At 41.2% G+C, this 20578-nt stretch overlaps 1 protein-coding gene across 1 annotated transcript; it reads left to right on the forward strand.

The window, feature by feature from the left end:
- The first annotated feature begins 2055 nt into the window (after positions 1 to 2055).
- LOC139667817 (arrestin red cell-like) lies at positions 2056 to 20407 on the forward strand. Its single transcript, XM_071547290.1, has 9 exons — positions 2056 to 2177; positions 2964 to 3099; positions 4199 to 4283; positions 6137 to 6209; positions 11558 to 11695; positions 12777 to 12860; positions 15196 to 15272; positions 15371 to 15425; positions 18477 to 20407. The coding sequence occupies exons 2-9, from the start codon at positions 3028 to 3030 to the stop codon at positions 18568 to 18570; spliced, it is 678 nt and encodes a 225-aa protein (XP_071403391.1). The 5' UTR covers positions 2056 to 2177; positions 2964 to 3027; the 3' UTR covers positions 18571 to 20407.
- The last annotated feature ends 171 nt before the right edge of the window (positions 20408 to 20578 follow it).

The raw sequence follows: 20578 nt of genomic DNA on the forward strand, positions 1-20578 counted from the left end.
TTACTATATAACAGACTGTATAACAGACTGTATAACAGACTGTATAACAGACTGTGTAACAGACTGTATAACAGACTGTATAACTGACTGTGTAACTGACTGTATAACTGACTGTATAACAGACTGTGTAACAGACTGATGTAGTGCCTAACTGTATAACTGACTGTATAACAGACTGTATAACTGACTGTGTAACTGACTGTATAACTGACTGTATAACAGACTGTGTAACAGACTGATGTAGTGCCTAACTGTATAACTGACTGTATAACAGACTGTATAACTGACTGTATAACTGACTGTATAACAGACTGTATAACTGACTGTGTAACTGACTGTATAACTGACTGTATAACAGACTGTGTAACAGACTGTATAACAGACTGATGTAGTGCATAACTGTATAACTGACTGTATAACAGACTGTATAACAGACTGTATAACAGACTGTATAACTGACTGTATAACTGACTGTATAACTGACTGTATAACAGACTGTATAACAGACTGATGTAGTGCCTAACTGTATAAGTGACCCCGCTCATACCTCTGTCCCTGTCCTCAGTGTTTGTGACCCTGACCTGTGCGTTTCGTTATGGCCGTGAGGACCTGGACGTCCTGGGCCTTTCCTTCCGGAAGGATCTGTACATCAGCACCTTCCAGACCTTCCCCCCCCTGCTGGAGGAGAAGAAACCTCTGAGCCGCCTGCAGGAGAGGCTGCTGAAGAAGCTGGGCCAGCACGCCCACCCCTTCAACTTCACCGTAAGACCATCATCGGCCCAACAGTAACATGATGATACAGGCCGTTAGACTTTATCAGAATGTACCCATAATGCCGTGCGAGTCTGAGCTTGCACAGATGGTGAAACAGTAACCCATTTAATACGGGACCAAGCCAGGCATCTTAAAGGAGAAGTTCACCCAAAAATGAAAATCCTGTCATCATCTCCTCCCCCTCATGCCAGCTGAAACACAGGTGAAGTTTGTCCATATAACACACAGGGAGGCTGCAGCACAACTCCATAGCAGCCTTCTCCAAAACAACTGAAGTCAGTGGGGACCAGTTCTTCAGAGTTCCAAAAAGACCTACAGTATATTTACACCATCATTTAGTGCAAATCTGAACTACAGCTGATTGATTTGCAACAAATAATGGTGTATAGGTCTTTCTATTCACAGTGTGATTGTTTGGCTGTTTTTCTCCTCTCCTCTCCCCTCCTCTCCTTGTCTCCTCTTCTCCTCTCCTCTCCTCTCCTCTCCTCTCCTCTCCTCTCCTCTCCTCTCCCCTCTCCACCTCTCCTCTCTCCTCTCCTCTCCCTCTCCTCTCCTCTCCTCTCCTCTCCCCTCCTCTCCCCTCCTCTCCTTGTCTCCTCTTCTCCTCTCCTCTCCTCTCCTCTCCTCTCCTCTCTCCTCTCCACCTCTCCTCTCTCCTCTCTTCTCTCCTCTGCTCTCCTCTCCTCCTCTCCTCTCCTCTCCTCTCCTCTCCTCTCCTCTCCTCACCTCTCCTCCTCTCCTCTCCTCTCCTCTCTCCTCCTCTCCTCTCCTCTCCTCTCCTCCTCTCCTCTCCACCTCTCCTCTCACCTCTCCTCCTCTCCTCTCCTCTCCTCTGCTCTCCTCTCCTCTCCTCTCCTCCTCTCCTCTCCTCCTCTCCTCTCCACCTCTCCTCCTCTCCTCTCACCTCTCCTCCTCTCCTCTCACCTCTCCTCTCCTCCCCTCCCCTCCCCTCTCTTCTCCTCTCCTCTCCTCTCTCCTCTCCACCTCTCCTCCTCTCCTCTCCTCTCCTCTCCTCTCTTTCCTCATCTCCTCTCCTCCTCTCCTCTCCTCTCCTCTCCTCTCTTTCCTCATCTCCTCTCCTTGTCTCCTCTCCTCTCCTCTCCTCTCTCCTCCTGTGAATATTCTGGTCAGCCTAATAAGATTTCTAAGCTCTACTACTTACGAACACAGGACAGATACACACACACACACACACACACACACACACACACACACAGATACAACTTTGATTTCAGTGTGTGTGTGTTTGTGTGTGTGTGTGTGTGTGTGTGTCAGATCCCTCAGAACCTGCCTTGCTCAGTCACCCTGCAGCCGGGCCCAGAGGACACTGGGAAGGCCTGTGGAGTTGACTTTGAGGTCCGAGCCTTCTGCGCCAAAACTGTGGAGGAGAAGATCCACAAAAGGTAAACATCTAAGAACACAAAAAACAAACAAACAAACAAACAAACAAAACATTTCCTTACAGTCCTACCTAGAGATTTATGTTTCTCTATATAGAAAGTAGGGTTTGGCTAGTATTTTTGGATGAAAGCTGCTGATAGCCAATATTTAGAATATATCTCAATATTCAATATTTTTTAAATTTTACTATTTTCATGCCAAAGAATTCCATGTATTTAGTGTTTCCCCAGAATTGTACTGTGTCAGGTGGAAAAGCCTCTGAAACAACATTTAGACCAGTGGTTCTCAACGTGGGGTCCGGGGACCACCAGGGGTCCTTGAGGGCATTCCAGGGGGTCCCCCAGCAAATTGAATTGTTAAACTTCATTATTTTGTCATTTTAGAATGACTGTTTTGATCATAGTTTCTCTGTTATCTCTCTACCCACAATACAGATAGTCATGGAATTCTGGACAAAATCGTATCTGACAATAAAAAATATTCTCAGATTTGGGTCAGAAATGGGGGTCAGTGGCCCTAATGTGGACTAAATTAGGGGTCCTTGATATGAAAAAGGTTGAGAACCACTGATTTAGACCATTAGACACTGTGCATTGTATTCATGTCTGTGCATACTTGTATATGAGTGTGTATAAATTGCATTGGTGTATTTAATATGTGTGTGTGTCATGTGTAATTGTGTATTTCCCTCTGTTTGTGTGTTTATATACTGATACACCACCTAACCCAGTATTCAAGCAAAGTGTGTACTTATGTGTGTGTGTGTGTGTGTGTGTGTGTGTGTGTAGGAACTCAGTGCGTCTGGTGATCCGGAAGGTCCAGTACGCCCCAGAGAAGACCGGCCCCCAGCCCATGGTGGAGACCACCCGCAGCTTCCTGATGTCTGATAGATCTCTGCACCTAGAGGCCTCGCTGGATAAGGAGGTACACACACACACACAGAGACACACACACACACACACACACACACACACACGCCACCTGTACACACTCTGATGTGTGCTTGAATACATGGCTTTCACATGGGACATTTGGAATCCATCACATTCATAGACAGGTATGAATTGAAACCACCGAGGTTGTGTTGTTGTTTTTTGAAACAAATTTCATTGGCTGATGTTAGCGGATGATTTTTTTTTGACGGACTGGGTTGTGATATTTTCATGCACTGTCAGTCCATGTCATCTGTCAATTCATAGGTCTCACTGATATACATGGGATATGCAAATTAAAAATGAGGTATTTTAGAACTCCTTTCATTGTAGCAAAATATAGAAGATAGAAGTAAAACAAATTTGTGCTGGAGGGATTGTAAACAGGTTGGAGATCACACACTCATGTTTTGGGACTGTCCAGAATTGAAGTCATACTGGGGAAGGGATTCATACAGAAATACTTGCCATTTTGAACATTGACTTACCATTAGACCCACTGTATTATATTATAGGAGCAATCCCTGATGGAGCTATGGAAAAGAGAAAGGCTTATACTTGCTGCTCATCCTTTTATTGGTGGCAAAAAAAAAAAGATAACTTTATCTTGGCTCAAACCACTGCCACCCACCTTACATCAGTGGCAGGATAGGTTAATGAAAGTGTAAAACAGCAAAACTCCATGTAAAGACAGACATGTTTTCAAACCGATGGGCTCCTGTAATTGCTTATTTTAGATTACCAATGTGATAAGGAGCTGTACTGACTTAAATGTGAATTTGGCCAAGATTAACATCTGTTTCTTTTAAGGTACTTTTCTTTCATTTATTTATGTATTTATTTACTTTTTATTTTTATTTGGAGACTCCTCTCTATGTGGATGCACATGATGCCATGATTTATAATTTGTATATATGTTTGCCAAACTGTGAATAGTTCCCCTTTAAATTATTATAATTTTTTTGTATTTCATGTTGTTTTTGTTTTAATTTCCTGACAAAGCGGTATACAATTCAAATGTGCATAAGCAGAAATAAACACAAAAAAAAAGGTCCTTAGACACTACTCATTCTCTCCGTCTCTCTCTCTAGCTCTACTACCACGGTGAGCCCATCAGTGTGAACGTCCACGTCACCAACAACTCCACCAAGACTGTCAAGAGGGTGAAGATCTCCGGTAAGCCGCTAGAGGCTAGAGGGGGCGTGACATCATCTAAAAGCACCACTGAGGAAATTCCCAAAGTTTCAGGGGGAGACGACTTTGTTTTCAAGATCTTTGATGTGGTCAGAGCTGTGTAACTCCTGCTGAGACCCCCCACTCTGTTTCTTATTTGTCCATTTGTCACTGTGTGTGTGTCACGCACGCACGCATAAGCATCATTAGCCCATATTCATAAAACTCAGCGGTAATTTGAGGTGATTACCATGGTGTTATTGTCCGCGGTGGCCCAGGTGAACGCCAATGAAAATCAATATATAAATTAGGGCTGAACAATTAATCGAAATTTTATCGAAATCACAATATGGCCTACTGCAATTTTCAAATCGCAGGAGGAGCAATATTTGTTAAAGGTGAAATGTGTCAAAATAGCATTTTAAAGTAAATATTGTGGTGCTGCAGAGATGTCCTGGCCTACACATCATACTCTACAGACTTAAGAAAACATCTTTGTTTGGTACAGATCCCCACAAAAATCACACCATAATCATTTTAATACGTTTTTCAATGAAAATGAGAATAATGACGTAAAAATGATCATTCCCTCTAATATCGCAAATCATATCGCAATTGCAATATGAGTCGAAATAATCGCAATTAGATATTTTTTCAAAATCGTTCAGCCCTAATATAAATGAAGTGTTTCATATTTAACACTAGATACAGTAGGTCAGAAAGGCAAAGAAAGCTGAAGTTCTCACCAGCAGAACCCATGTATTAAGAGAGGCAGTTTTGTCACAAAACTTTGGAAATCCTGTTTCCAAGGACAGCACTAAAACACATCGGCATAGCTTTTAGAGATAATTTGTTACGTTTTTTTTTTTTGGGGGGGGGGGGGGTTGTGCGTAGATAATAGGGGTGTCAAAATCAATCGAAATGAGTGTCTGATTTCGACCTTCGAAATCACAAGCAGGTTCACGGTTCTCCCAGTATTTTTTTTTCTCTCCACCTCTGCCTACTTGCACGCGTCCGAAGAAAAAAAAACCAACAACAACATTTCAATGACGACACGGTGTAGCTGCTAGTTAACGAGCTCACCGGGAGCCTGCAGCTGCATTACTTTTCGAGACACCATCCCACCGCTGCCACCCCACTGGGGGACCGCCCATTGCCCAGATAAAGAAAGATAAATTTGCCTCAGAGTATAGATTCATTTCATTATAATTGTTATTTGGAATGTTTGTTTAAATTATCTTTCTAACTGCAGGGACAGTGTGTATTTTCGGAGCAGTGGGTGTAGGATAACGGGATAACGGGCTGTCGGACAAATGGGCTTTCGGTCCATTGGGACATTTTTCGGACTATTGGGGTTTTGGAATAATGGGCCGTCGAAACAATGGCATGGCACCCACTAACAATGGCATAGCCGTCAGTGCTGAAAAAATAAAAAAAGTTTAAATCAAAAATCTATTTGAATCGTGACCTTTAAAATCGAAAGTTAAATCAAATCGTGGATTTGGAGAATCGTGACACCTCTAGTAGATAATCATAAGTTGGAACTGTACCACCTTGCCAGAGCAAGTGGATTTTTTTTGCGCAGCTTTGTGCTTTTATGAATCACTTTGCGGGACGTGCAGATGATCAGAAAAACTAAGAGGATCCACATGCCTCCTGCCATGTTAACCTGCCGGTGAGTTATATGAATAAACCATTGTGTCTTCCTGTTGTGATAACCCAGGCCTCTCCTCTCCTCCTCTCCTCTCCTCTCCTCTCCTCTCCTCTCCTCTCCTCCTCTCCTCTCCTCTCCTCCTCTCCTCTCCTCTCCTCCTCTCCTCTCCTCCTCTCCCTCTCCTCTCCTCTCCTCTCCTCAGTCCGTCAGTATGCTGATATCTGTCTATTCTCCACTGCTCAGTATAAGTGTCCAGTAGCCCATGTTGAAGCAGAGTGAGTACCTCCCCCTCTCTCTCTCTCTCCTAACTTTTCTTCACCTCTCTTTTATTCCAGTCCTCTGTCTATCCTGTCATCCCTCTTTCCATCTTTTTTTTTTTTTTTTACCCCTTTTGCTTTTTCCTTTCCTCTGCTTAAAGTCACAATGAAATTAAACTTTTTCATCATCTTGTTAGTTAATAACATATCATAATGTACACCAGACTCATATCATAATGTACACCTACCTATTTAACAATAAATGCCAAAGAATATACAAAATTTTAATTTGGGGGGGATTTTTATATCAAAATCCCATTACTTTTACTTTGTGGAAAACCAGTAGGTGTACATAAAAATTACAATCAATAATATTTTCACCTTGAGGCCACATCCCAGCTCACCACTGGCCATCCCAACATAATTGAAGAACCAATTTCAGGTAAATGGGGTTGGGGGATTTAGGCATGAACACACAGGGTCACAGACACAGACTGATAGTGTAGAATATATCCTATTTATTTAGTGTTAATTAAAAGCATTGATATGACCGGCCTGTGTAATTGTGAACTTCAGAGTTAAAGTCCTTTTTCATGTGGTGTTTCTGTTGTTTTGTCCCCTTGTATCATCATGGAGCTGGCTTTGGTCTGTGGAATTTGCTGTATTTCAGCTGACAGAGGCACACACACACACACACACACACACACACACACTCGACACACACACACATTGCAGCTGACAATCTGTGGTTTCTTAGTGCTGCAGGTGACTGAGGTAGTGCTGTATTCCAGTGACACCTACAGCAAGCCTGTATGTCACGCCTCCTCACGGTGAGTAGACCAATGGGAGACTGTCTTGAGTATGGACAGCAACCATTGGCAATCAAGTTGGATCCTGACAACTCTCCTCCAGGCCAATCCTTCATCACCATAATACACTAAGTATCCATTTTTTTAGGTAGACCTCCCTCTTTATGCAAACAGACAGTCAGGTACAAATAAAGCATAAGTATAAAGCATGCAGGCAGGGTGCAGTGGTTCAGTTACTGACTGATTTAAGACACTTTAAATGTGGTATGAACATTGGTGCCTCCTCGGATTTTAGAGTTTACCTAGAATGATACCATAACCAAAAAAACCATCCATCAGCCATAATGCCTCATTGATAGAGAAGCCTGAGGAGAATGGCAAGATTGGTTAAAGGAATAGTTCACCCAAAAATGAAAATCCTGTCATCATCTCCTCCCCCTCATGCCAAATGAAACACAGGTGAAATGTGTTAGTCCATATAACACACAGGGAGGCTGCAGCACAGCTTGGTAGCAGCCTTCTCCAAAACAACTGAAGTCATTGGGGACCTGTTCTTTAGAGCTCCAAAACAAAAACAGACAAACAATCACACTGTGAATAGAAAGACCTATACACCATTATTTGTTGCAAATCAATCAGCTGTAGTTAAGATTTGCACTAAATGATGGTGTAAATATACTGTAGGTCTTTTTGGAACTCTGAAGAACTGGTCCCCACTGACTTCAGTTGTTTTGGAGAAGGCTGCTATGGAGTTGTGCTGCAGCCTCCCTGTGTGTTATATGGACAAACTTCACCTGTGTTTCACCTGGCATGAGGGGGAGGAGATGAGGACAGGATTTTCATTTTTTGGGTGAACTATTCCTTTAAATAGCTGATCAGTACAACAGTGATGTGCAGAAGGACATCTCAGGACCACAGCTAGTCCAACATTGATGTGGATGGGCTGTAGCATTCTGGCTTCCACTCCTGTTAGCTAAGAACAAGAAGATGAAGCTTCAGTGGGCACATGATCACCATAACTGGGCCACTGAAGAATGGAAAAACATACAGGCTCCTGGTGGTGGTATGATGGTGTGGGAATGTTTTCTCGGTCACATTAGGCCTCTGAGTACAAATGGAGCATCATCTAGTCTTTGTGAGATGGAAACATCTAGCAGGATAAAGATGGTTCAGGAACATGACAGTGACTTTAGTTCAGTCCAGATCTCAACCCAATAGAAACCTTTGGGTAGAGGTAGAGCAGGATGTTTGCAACATGAATGTCCGGCTGAAAAAAATAAGCAGGAGCTTCATGGCACTATGGGGTCAGCATGGACCAATGTTTCCAGCACCTTGTTAATCCAGGCCTGGAAGAAGTCAGTCTGTACTGGGAACAGAATGGGAGTTCTGCCTGGTTCTAGCCTGGTCCACCTAATAAAGTGGATACTGAGTGTATTTTTTAGTTTACAGAGGTGGAAAGAGTACTGAAATAAGTACTTATTATAAGTACTTTGGCATCAGTTAAATTTTACTCAAGTAGAAGTAACATTAGACTTTTAGCACTCAAAAAATGTTATGAGAAAGAGTGTAACAATACGGCAAATCCACGATTCAATATGACTTTCGATTTCAACTTTAACCCCCGCCTTCTTGATTTTTAAAGACAAATACATGTTTCTCAAAAACATATATATTTATTATATATATATATATATTTTTTTTAAACTTTGTTTGTTGGGTTTTGCAAGAACATACAATTGTGTCATCAGAGCATTTATAAAAAGTAAAAAGGTATATATTCCCTCTATAAAAAGACATTATAAAAAAGTGACAATTGACATATTGCTAAACACCAAAACAGCTTACAAAGACTGAGAAAACTAAAATAACACGACCACAAAAAAAAAAAAAACATCAGTCAGCTAGTAGTAAAGCGTGTCAGTAATAGACACTAACAGTCAGTACAGCAGCATGTCACCCACACCACAACAAACACAATATTGATCCCCCTCCAGACCGCATAAGTTCCTTATCCTCTGAACAGATTGGAAGAATGGACCCCATATTTTCCCAAATTTATTGGAGGAGCAAAAAAAAAAAAAAAAAGCGTCCCTGCCAGGACAAACTTTCACCCAAGTGACCAAATGTGGTGAACAGAGCGACCGACAGAACCCCTCCTGTTGCTTGGCTAAAAAACATGTGACTATAACTGTCATACTGTATGTCCATTCTGGGCAAAAACATACTTTATATTTAAGCATAATGCTAACATTTTCAAAATGAAAAGAAAACTACAGCTGTACTATTTGGGAGCAACTACACGTGGCTGAATATCTCTCAGACCCAAATCTGAGAATATTTTTATTGTCAGATATGATTTTGTCCAGAATTCCATGACTATCTGTATTGTAGGTAGAGAGATAACAGAGAAACTATGATCAAAACAGTCATTCTTCTACATTCTCTAATTGTGTTAACTTCTTGTAAATGAAACAATGGTGAAGTTCATCAACAATTCATCAATTCGCTGGGGACCCCCTGGAACCCCCTCAAGGACCCCTGGTGGTCCCCGGACCCCACGTTGAGAACCTGTGTTCGAAGATAATCCAAAGAAAGAGAAAAAATGTTGCCGTCTTAATCCCTAGTTGGAGCCACAGCTTTTTGTAGATGCAGCTTGTAATTTAAATTCTTGAAATTGGTAATTTTCGACATAAAATTGAAATCCCTAGTTACTAGTTAGAAATGCTAAAAAAAAAGTCTTCATTAAATATGGTGACTGGAGTAGCCGTTAAGTTGCTTTCCACCTCTGTATCTACATGAACCACAATTCTCCCCCAGACTCAAAACACACTTACAGGTGAGTTGGTCCTTCAAAGAACAGGTCAGATCTTTAAGAAGCCTACATGAGGTCTCGTGAACCAGCAGTCTGTTCAGTCCACTCAGGAGCTCTTGAATCAGGGTTTTAGTCACTGAGATTCATTAAAAGCATAAAAATGTTAGCAGAACTCAGAAAGGCTTTTTAAAAACCTGAGCTTTCCTCTTTCCTTGCATCCTTCCTTGACATTAAAGGGTCTATGTGTAATTTCTGGTCCAAGGGTCCAAGACCATCATCAGCATGGTGGGGCCGGCTGGGCTGTTTCAGAATCAACAACAAGGAACATTTCATTATGTTTTACAGAGTTTTACGTATTTTTAAAAAAAATTTGATTTCTGCTTCAGTACAGCAGAAATATTACACATTTAACCTTTAACTCTTTGTAGAGGAGGATTGCAAAACTGACCCCAGATCAGCATCCTTTCACGACAAATCACCTCTGGTTACCATTTGCCATGAATTTCCCTGCATTGTTCATAACACTCAGTACTGTGTTTGACTGCCAGTGGTCTCTCTTTTCTCCCTCAACTTTCTTTTCCTCTCTTTTCATTCCATCACCACTCTCCTCCTCCCTTGTCCTCTCCTCTTATCAGATGTTCTGTGTTTGCAGTTGTTCACATGGATCTTATTGCTTACTTTAGAGTAATCTAGAATACTAGTATTCTAACACTGGGTGTTGTCACTGACAGATCTTTCTGTTTCTGTTGCAATAACTGTGATCGAGGGTCACAAAATGCTAACTGGCTAACCAAGGCTAACCGTCATTTCTGTTCTGTTAGCAATCGTGACCCTCGATCAAATCACTTTTTTCTTTCTAGTTGTGCAGTCATCTGACAACAGAAACAGAAAGATATGTCAGTGATAACACCTGTATTGTGTTATACATTATGTTGAGCCACAAAGTGATCACAGACGGGTCAAATTTGACCCGTTTCAAGTTAAAATATTTCATAAATATTATCCAGTTTTTTTTATTGGAACAAGGCTTCAAAACAGCTATATAAACACAACAAAACCAATGGTTATCATTTGATTTGATTTTGAAGGTCTCTAAAAAAAATTTGTTACATCTGTGGTGTTCCGGGTCAAATCTGACCAGACAGAGAATATTAAAGAGTCTGGGTGGTTCTGTGGATAAAATTTTATGCAAACATGACTCAAACTCTTGGGGGAACATCTTTTTCAGGTTCCCATTATGTGCTATATAGAGCTGGGGAACATAGGACTCTGGTAACATAGGACCTTGGGAACATAGGACCCTGGGAACATAGGACCCTGGGAATATAGGACCCTGGGAACATAGGACCCTGGGAACATAGGACCTTGGGAACATAGGACCCTGGGAACATAGGACCCTGGGAACATAGGACCTTGGGAACATAGGACCCTGGGAACATAGGACCCTGGGAACATAGGACCTTGGGAACATAGGACCCTGGGAACATAGGACCCTGGGAACATAGGACCTTGGGAACATAGGACCCTGGGAACATAGGACCTTGGGAACATAGGACCCTGGGAACATAGGACCCTGGGAACATAGGACCTTGGGAACATAGGACCTTGGGAACATAGGACCCTGGGAACTTAGGACCCTGGGAACATAGATACGCTCCCAGGTATAGTGGCTGGAGGTCCAGGCTGGACCAGGCACAGAGCAGCACAGACAGAACTAATCCATCGCTCTCTGTCTCCTTCTCCAGTGACCAGGTTTCTCCCAGCTCTACCTTCTGTCAAGTCTACACTCTGACTCCCATGCTGACCAACAACAGGGAGAAGAGAGGCCTGGCCCTGGATGGCAAGCTGAAGCATGAAGACACCAACCTGGCCTCCAGCACCATGTACACACACACACACACACACACACACACACACACACACACACACACAGGCACACACTTGCTTTTCACACACACTAAACTCACATTCACTGTTTTTATGTACATTGATACACACAGGTACACACACCTGTGGATATATGTACCGAACGACTATGGCAAGCCGTTGTAACATTTATTATCTGTAATTCATTAATGACTAGTCAAAATGCTAATTTAAGATATCGCTAATTACATTTTGACTAGTAAGATTGAAGTTATTTTTGCCATACAGCTGTATGGAATCTCCAATTGAAGATATCTACAATTCAGTTTTGACTATCTGAAATGTGAATTCCAGATATCTCCTGAAATGATGCCTAGTTGTATCTCAAATTCAAGATATCTTCACTTTAGTTCTGACTAGTCATAATTTCAATTAAAGATATCTTTAATTCCTCATAATTAAAGATATCTAAATTATAATTTTTGATATCTGAAACTAAGACATGGCTAGTCAAAATACAATTGTAGATACAGTATCTTATATTGGAGATATGGCTAGTCAAAACTAAAGTAGAGATATCTCAAATTGGAGTTTTTACTAGTCAAAACGTCCTTTCAAGATATCTACAAACAAGATCAGACTAGACAGATCATATTTTGGAAATATCTTGAATTACCATTCTGACTAGTCAAAATGTAGATATATGGAAGAGATGTGTCATTTTCACGTCAGACAATCCGTGTGGCAGAATAAACGCGCCCCAATATCCACTGGGACGCCTCGCATCAGTCAGGTCACACACAACAGATTTAACTAGTCATAATTCTAAATGAGATATCTGAAAATATCATTTTGACTAAAATATAATTACAGATATCTTTAATTATCATACTTGCTAATCAGATTGTAATTGCAGATATCTAGAATGGTGTTTTATTCTTACATAATGTTATTCAGACAAAATTATGACTAGTCAATTATGACAAGTCTTGCCATAGACCGACATTCAGTGTTCCCCTCATACCTATTTTGTGTGTGTGTGTGTGTGTGTGTGTGTGTGTGTGTGTGTGTGTGTGTGTGTGTGTCTGTATGTTACAGAGTGAAAGACGTAACCAATAAGGAGGTGCTGGGGATCCTGGTTTCCTACAGAGTCAAAGTCAAACTGGTGGTGTCTCGTGGAGGGTAACTGATTATACACACACACACACACACACACACACACACACACACACATACACACTCATATTAAGTGTACAGATACCAGTAAGAGGAATAGTGGCAGTATGGGTTCTTGAGAAAAAGCCTTTAAAACAAGTTTGAGATCGATGAGAGATGCCTGAAGAACATAAAAAGTGGATTGTAATCTAGTCACGGCTAGACTAGATTATTACTTCAAGCAATATTCCACTTAGTTTTAACATGGGGGTTATTTGTAGTGTTGGGGAAGCTACTTTGAAAGCAAAGCTTTCCAAGCTACCAATTACTTCACACTGAAGTAGCTGCACTACAGCAAAGCCCTAGGGAGAAATCTAGTTTGGTTAACTAAAGCTACTTAGAAAATTAGTTCAAACTACTTTGTAAAAAAAATGATCAAATTGACAATGTACATGTGATACAAAATTATAACAAAATATAATACAAAAAAGTCACATGTCAGCAAAAAATGCCACTCAGTTGAGTTTATTGCAGAAAGTGCCCACTTGTTCACAGGTCATACATAAACCAACAAATAAAATACCCAACTATTGATGGGAAAGTGCAGGAATGTCAGCTTTGGTTTTGTAGACAGTTTCCATCAGTCAGACTCCTGACCCAGAAACTAGAGTCCAGGTGGGAGTTTTGCAGCAAGCAGGATTACTCAGTTAGCAGGTAACTTCTAAACTAGCATGAACAATTTCTCTGAACATTTGTTAATAAATAGCAATAATCATTCATTGCCACATGTAACAAGTACAGCGGAACGTTTACTCCCCATTCGCTCCCGCAGTATAAATTCTAAACATAGATTCTCACAATAAATAAAAAGTAATGTACACAATAATTACAGTAGAAAGTAACCAAGTAAGAATTATCAATACAGTGGCACATTTTTGAACCACCCGCCAAAAATCATTCCTTTCCTTTTATGGCCCAAAATTGTTTGTAGTTTGTAGTTTGTAGTTTCAGTAGTGAACTACACAAAAAATTGCAAAAAAGTAATTTAACTACTTGAATCACTATGCAGATATGAATGTAGTGGAACTACCAGCAAGTTACTGCAAAATGTAGTTAAACTACTAGTTTAATTACATGTAGTTCACTACTCCCCAACACTGGTTATTCAGCACTTGACCACCATGAAAACCAGAATATAAACTAATCACCAAGATCGGATGCAGCTGGATGAGTTTGTAGCATTTGGATTTTTACTTCCCATTCATTTGCATGAGGCCATGAAAATGGCAGGAAAACAGATTTCAAAACAGATTCAACAACAGATCCTGCTACTGTGATTTTCAACTGACTGTGGATCCAACATTTTAGAACATAATTTTGCCAAATAGCATTTTCATTGATAGAAGAGAAGATAGCGGACAAGGGCGGATATTTCTTTTCACTGTTGGGGGGGACAATAAACAGAAAAATTTCTCAAGAGCAATTCCTGAAGGGGACACCAAAGGTGCCGCCAAAAGTACTGTTGTATTAAATGTATATAGAAGTCCATTATGAAACATTTCCATAAGCACTTCATTCCTTTCTTATGAAGATTTGATCAAATTGCCTTTGATGTTACTGGGGTCTTTACTTACTTGGCGTTTCGGTGAACTGAAAAATGATCGGATGTCTGTTTTTCTTTTCTCTGCCGTTTTAACTGACCTGGCTGGCTGAGAAATAGACACACACACACACACACACACACACACACACTCACACACACACACACACACACACACACAGCTGCAGGTTATTTACAGTAGCAGGAGAGAAGCAACACCCATTAACTGAACTAAAGCTAATATATGACTAATTAGATTTAGTTTTCCCGAAGAAGCAGATCTCTAATGTTTTGCTGTCACTGTGTAAAAGTCCAGAACGCTATGAAGCCTGCCAGAAACTTCTTACTTCATATTTTAACATATGTGTTTGTTGTAATTATGTCTTTTTTATGAATTAAGTCTTCATTTATTTCAAAATTATAAACAAAATTACATAGCGGCAGCCATTTTACATGCAGTAGAAAAAAAGAATATACTTAGAACCTAATTACGAAGGGTAAGTTAATCTTAAATATATATTATAGAAATATTACTGTTACCATCTACAAAAGATAAAGTATTTTGGTATGAAAACCGGCATTTTAATTTAAGCAAGTATCCTGTATCATAAATACACAAATTCAGCGAGTTATGCTTTTTCAAGTCAGGCAATAAACAAAAAATGGTGTATTCATATTTGTTTTGTTTTTGTGTGTGTGCGTGTGTGTGTGTGTGTGTGTGTGTGTGTGTGTGTGTGTGTGTGTGTGTGTGTGTGTGTGTAGGGATGTAGCTGTGGAGCTTCCCTTTGTCCTGATGCATCCCAAACCTACAGACCAGCCCAGCTCCCGACCACAGTCAGGTAGAACACACACACACACACACACACACTCACACACACACACTCACATAAAACTTTAAGAAATTAGGTAGTTTACTTTGCTTTTGTTGCTTCCACAGTCGCTCCAGAGACTGATGGTCCCGTGGACACAAACCTCATAGAGTTTGAGACCAAGTAAGTGTGTGTGTGTAAGTGTGTGTGTGTGTGTGTGTGTGAAGACAGACAGAGATTTCGCATTGCCTTAAGTTCACCCAAAAATGAACATTCAGTCATTATCTACTCACCCCCATATGAATTGAAGCTCTGGTAAACTTTGTTAATCCATAAAACAGTCCCGGAGCTTTCCAGCACAAGTTGCAGCGTTCTCTATGTACGTCTTTAGGGACCTTTCTCTAGAGTTTTGAAAAGAGCAGAAAATATCCATAAAACTAATCCATACAGCTCTTGCAGCATAATCCAAGTCTCCTGAAGCCAACGATCGCACAGTGAGCGGAAAAGACCGATATTGACGCCGTTATTTAGAGCAAATCTTTACGAAAGAGGGTCGCGTGTGCACAGCTGTGAATCTCCTCAGCTTCCTTGTTTACACTCCTAGTCACACAAACTGTGCTGAAAGAGAGTTATAACGCTATCCGCTTAATTATCGGATGCTCACTCTTAACACTATACATGTAAAATACCTCCGTTCTCTGTAGAGACACGGCCGGTGTTCTGTGCAGGACTGTCGCAGGGAGTTAGATTGCAGACTCTCAGTTGGGAGAGCCGATTCGATTCCCGGTCTCCACAAAAATGAAGCATCGCGTTAGTTCAGGCAGAACACTGAAGTCGTGCACGCTATCAGCTGATCCAATCAGTTATCCAATCCAAGCTGACTCTCATCACCAGTCACATTCCAACCTCTGAACCCATCGTCTATCGGTCTGACGACGATTAGACTCTGGGGGCGACGGCCAATATTTGGGGGTTTCCGGTGTAGCCAGCAGACATCCGGGCCAAGACTTCCTCTTCCGTGCTCCGGTCATTGTTTACAGTCCGATTAGCAACTTGAGACGTGAGAATGGAGTCGGAGTTGAGAGACGACGTCTCATATGCAGATATCTGTTTATAGAGATTAGCCGAAATGTCGTCTGGACCTAGTTTGGACTAGTGTAAACTGGCTACTTGTGAAAAAAATCTGGTCGTAGACGTCGTCTCTCAACTCCAACTCCATTCTCACGTCTCAAGTTGCTAATCGGACTGTAAATAATGACCGGAGCACAGAAGAGGAAGTCTTGGCCCGGATGTCCGCTGGCTACATCGGAAACCCCCAAATATTGGCCATCGCCCCCAGAGTCTAATCATCGTCAGACCGATAGACGATGGGTTCAGAGATTGGTCATATTCAAACAACATGAGGCGGTCTTTATAATCTGACAGCTCACACTGCCGTTTATTCATGCTGCTGCTGTTGACCCAAGTCAATGCAAATTCCTTTCACCACCCCAACCTCCTCCTGTATTATCTGCAGGATGCTTGTGCAAGCTATCTCTATCTTTTATGTTGGTTCATATTATTAAATAATATGTGAACTATGCCTTGGGGGGTTTATTGCGCTCCCCGCAAAATATCGTGCACACTGCTTGGATTAATTGGGGAGCATCCTCAAGAGCAGAGCCTTTTCCGCCAAATACAACTGTATAACCATTAGTGCTATAATGGTCCAATCTCCTTTGACATAAGCGTCTCTGACTGAACTCAGTGTTGCAGGGCTGTTAGACTCTTAATGTGCGTTCAAACTTTCATGTCCCCGAGGGGCAATTTGCTTTGCAGAGTAGTCCAACACAATAAATACAATACATCATACACAACACAGCACAAGATCCATATCTCTTACACTGTCACCATGAATCATGGAAAAAAGAAAGACGTGATGACATCCAGGGTTAGGGTTTGTTTAAAAAAACAGTAGCAGATGGAACAAAGGACAATCTGTATCTATTAGTGCTGCCTGGGGAGACTAAACCTCCACCCTGATGGAAGCATCTGGAACTCAACATGTAAAGGATGTTGAGGGTCCAAAACATGGCCCTCACTTCATACAGGTTCTGAAGGTCAATAAGGGTAGCACCAGTAATTAGGGCTGGGTGATATGGTTGAAATCAATATCATGATAATCATAAGGATTTTTCTCGATATCAATATATATCACGATATGGTTCATGTATGCAAAATCACGTTAAATAATCAAATTAATGTTCATCTCATTGAACCGAATGGTAATGTTAGGTGTGGTGTCAAACAAAACAGAAATATTAAAATAATATTCCTACCATACCTCATTTTATCAGAGTTTTTAAGTAAAAACATCAATTTAGACAGCAGAAATGTGTGTCATGATATTAAAATATCTACATATCATCACGATATGATTCCACTGAAACACGATAAACGATAATATTGAATTATCGCGCAGCCCTACCAATAATCTTACGGCACAGCTTGACAGTTTTGTCCTGTTTGTTCCTATTTTTAAGACCAAGACTGCCAAACCAGCAAATCATAGAAAAAGAAAGGACAGACTCAATAAAAGAAGAATAAAACATTTTCATCAGTGTCATGTCCACATTAAAACCTCGCAACTTCCTTAAAAAAAAACAACCGTTGATTTGCCTTTTTACATAATAGCATCTGTATTTGCATCAAATTTACAAATTTTTAAGTAACAATAATAACGTAAATATAACGACCCTACACTACCTTGATTTGTTCACGCTTCACCACGTCATCAGAGCGTGGAAAACAGTCGAAGCAGCTGAACTTCAGTTTGTACATTTTACGCTCTGGCGTTTGTAGCGTCGTGTCGCCGGCGGCTTCCACTGAAAACAAATGACTTCCTGTTGCTTTGTAGCCCGTGGTCTGAATACACCATTAGTCCTGTTTAGAGTTTTACAGTTGCGGTGGGGTATTCTTCTGTAAAGGCAGTTATCTGTGCTTGTGAAACACTATGGGAAAACCTGACAGTCTTGCGCGGGGCTACATTTGAAATTGCCAAATATCAAGGGAATTTAAAAGGGAATTTCCACAGTGATGGATTTAGTCCAGCGACACATGAAAGGCAATGAAAAACTGATCTTTCTGACACCACCACCCCTCTCTCTCTCTCTCTCTCTCTCTCTCTCTCTCTCTCTCTCTCTCTCTCTCTCTCTCTCTCTCTCTCTCTCTCTCTCTCTCTCTCTCTCTCTGCAGTAACTTCTCTCAGGACGACGACTTTGTGTTTGAAGACTTCGCTCGTTTGCGGCTCAAGGGAATGAAGGACGACGAGGACGACCACTTCTGCTAGCTCCCCCCCCCCCCCGCCTGGCTAGCAGGCTTCCCGTCCGGGCCAGAGGTCGTAGGCGAGGCCCTGGAGGTCTCAACTCGAGGAGATGAAGAGAAGTATGTAGAGGAGGAGGAAGAGGAGTTAGCCAGACCTCTGTAGACACCTCCCTCCCTCCCTCCATCCTTCCTTCTTCCCTTTCTTTCATCTCCCCTTTCATCTAAAATGACATTCGGTGATTGTTCATTTTTTGCTCTTTAATTTGGCTGCCGTTAATCCTGGGAGGGACGGGTAGTCTGGCAAGATAAATCCGGTTCACCCCATAGTAGTTCGAAACATTAGAAACCACGTATTGATATATATTGATTGATAAACGGTCCATCTTGACATGTTCCAGAAGTGTCCACTGTCTTGGTTGAATGTCATGAGGGTGAATATCGAGCCAAGGTGAGCTAGAAAGTTGTCGAACCGGGGTCTGTTTTTCAAATTTCATCCGAATTGAGATTATGACTTGAGACATATTTTCCTCTCAGATTGACATCCTCTTCACATACCTTTACTGTAGGGTTTAGCTTACCTGGGCGAGCAGATGTATGTGATCGTACCGCAGTTTGTTTTTAAATTCTGGGATCTTATAACTAAGGGTCAAGACTCAAGAATGGGTTTCAAGTCTTTTGTGAAATACATGATAAGATTCGTAACATGTTTTAATGAGTCTGGGTCTTTAGATGACTGTGAGTTTTCATTCCAACCAAACACTACAGCAGCTCATTTCACGGTTTAGTTCCTCCTCTCTTTGTTAATCAGTGGAATCAGCTGCTGTAGTCATGTTTTAAAATGAAACCCGGCAGACTCCATGAAGCATGGTCTAGTCCAGTGGTTCTCAACATGGGGTCCGGGGACCACCAGGGGTCCTTGGAGGGGTTCCCGGGGGTCCCCAGCAAACGAATTGTTAAACTTCACCGTTATTTCATTTACAAGAAGTTAACACAATCAGAGAATGTAGAAGAATGACCATTTTGTGGTCATTTCATATTTTCTCTGTTATCTCTCTACCTACAATACAGATAGTCATGGAATTCTGGACAAAATCATATCTAACAATAAAAATATTCTCAGATTTGGGTCAGAGAGAAAACGTCTCATCAAATGGGGGTCCGTGGCTCTAATGTGGACTAAATTAGGGTCCTTGATACGAAAAAAGTTGAGAATCACCGGTCTAGTCAGCCATCTAGGTGGAGAGGCTCAGGGTTTCCACCTATGGGGCAGCACTGTTGATTCCTCTGTCTAGACAGCATGAGTCAAACCCAGAAGGGTCAAACCCAGAGTTCATTACAGCCCAACCCAAGTCTGTCTGGGACTGTCACCGCTGTCTGAGAAGGTATTTGACAGGATTTGAAGGATATTTTTTGATGTAGCCCCTGTGATCCGCTAGAAGACTTCCCACTGTGTTCGTCTGTCTACCTGAGAGCAAAGCGGACTGCAGGGGCTGAACCTGGTCTGACCGACATGTAAGTTTGTAATCCAACATTTAAGTCAGTGTACGCGGCACACAGTTACATAGAGGGAACACAATCATATGTTTTATGCAATTACTGTTTGTTATCATGTTATTGTTATTCACCAGGTTATTATTATTACACTTCTCACACAATATTGTGTGTCATATGTAGAAAGAGTTCAGACCACCAGAGAATGTGAGGTCCAGATTCATTAAGATTGCGAGGGCAAGTTGCACATTTGTTTTATTCACTGGTAACACTTTACAATAAGGGTCACTAAGTTAAGGGTTAGTTAATGCTTAATAAGCATTAACTAACCCTTAATTAACAGTTAACTAATGTGTCTGGTAATCATTTGCTAATGGTGTTCATGTTAACTAAGGTATTAATTTATACATTATTTAATAGTCATCTTCATAAACTATTAGATCATGTATAAATTAATACCTTAGTTAACATGAACACCATTAGTAAATTATTACCATTATTAACTGTTAATTAAGGCATTAACTAACCCTTAATTAATGTAC

The sequence above is a fragment of the Centroberyx affinis genome, unplaced genomic scaffold, assembly GCF_046629955.1.
Source record: "Centroberyx affinis isolate AG114_WGS23_722 - 3 ecotype Tasmania unplaced genomic scaffold, CSIRO-AGI_Caff_v1 ptg005778l_1, whole genome shotgun sequence".
Classification (NCBI taxonomy): domain Eukaryota; kingdom Metazoa; phylum Chordata; class Actinopteri; order Beryciformes; family Berycidae; genus Centroberyx; species Centroberyx affinis.

Excerpts from the sequence above, each read along its gene's own strand:
- LOC139667817 (XM_071547290.1), top strand. The coding sequence starts at position 3,028 with ATGGTGGAGACCACCCGCAGCTTCCTGATGTCTGATAGATCTCTGCAC. Across the intron at positions 3,100-4,198 it reads AGGCCTCGCTGGATAAGGAG|CTCTACTACCACGGTGAGCC; the intron begins GTACACACACAC and ends CTCTCTCTCTAG. Across the intron at positions 4,284-6,136 it reads CAAGAGGGTGAAGATCTCCG|TCCGTCAGTATGCTGATATC; the intron begins GTAAGCCGCTAG and ends TCCTCTCCTCAG.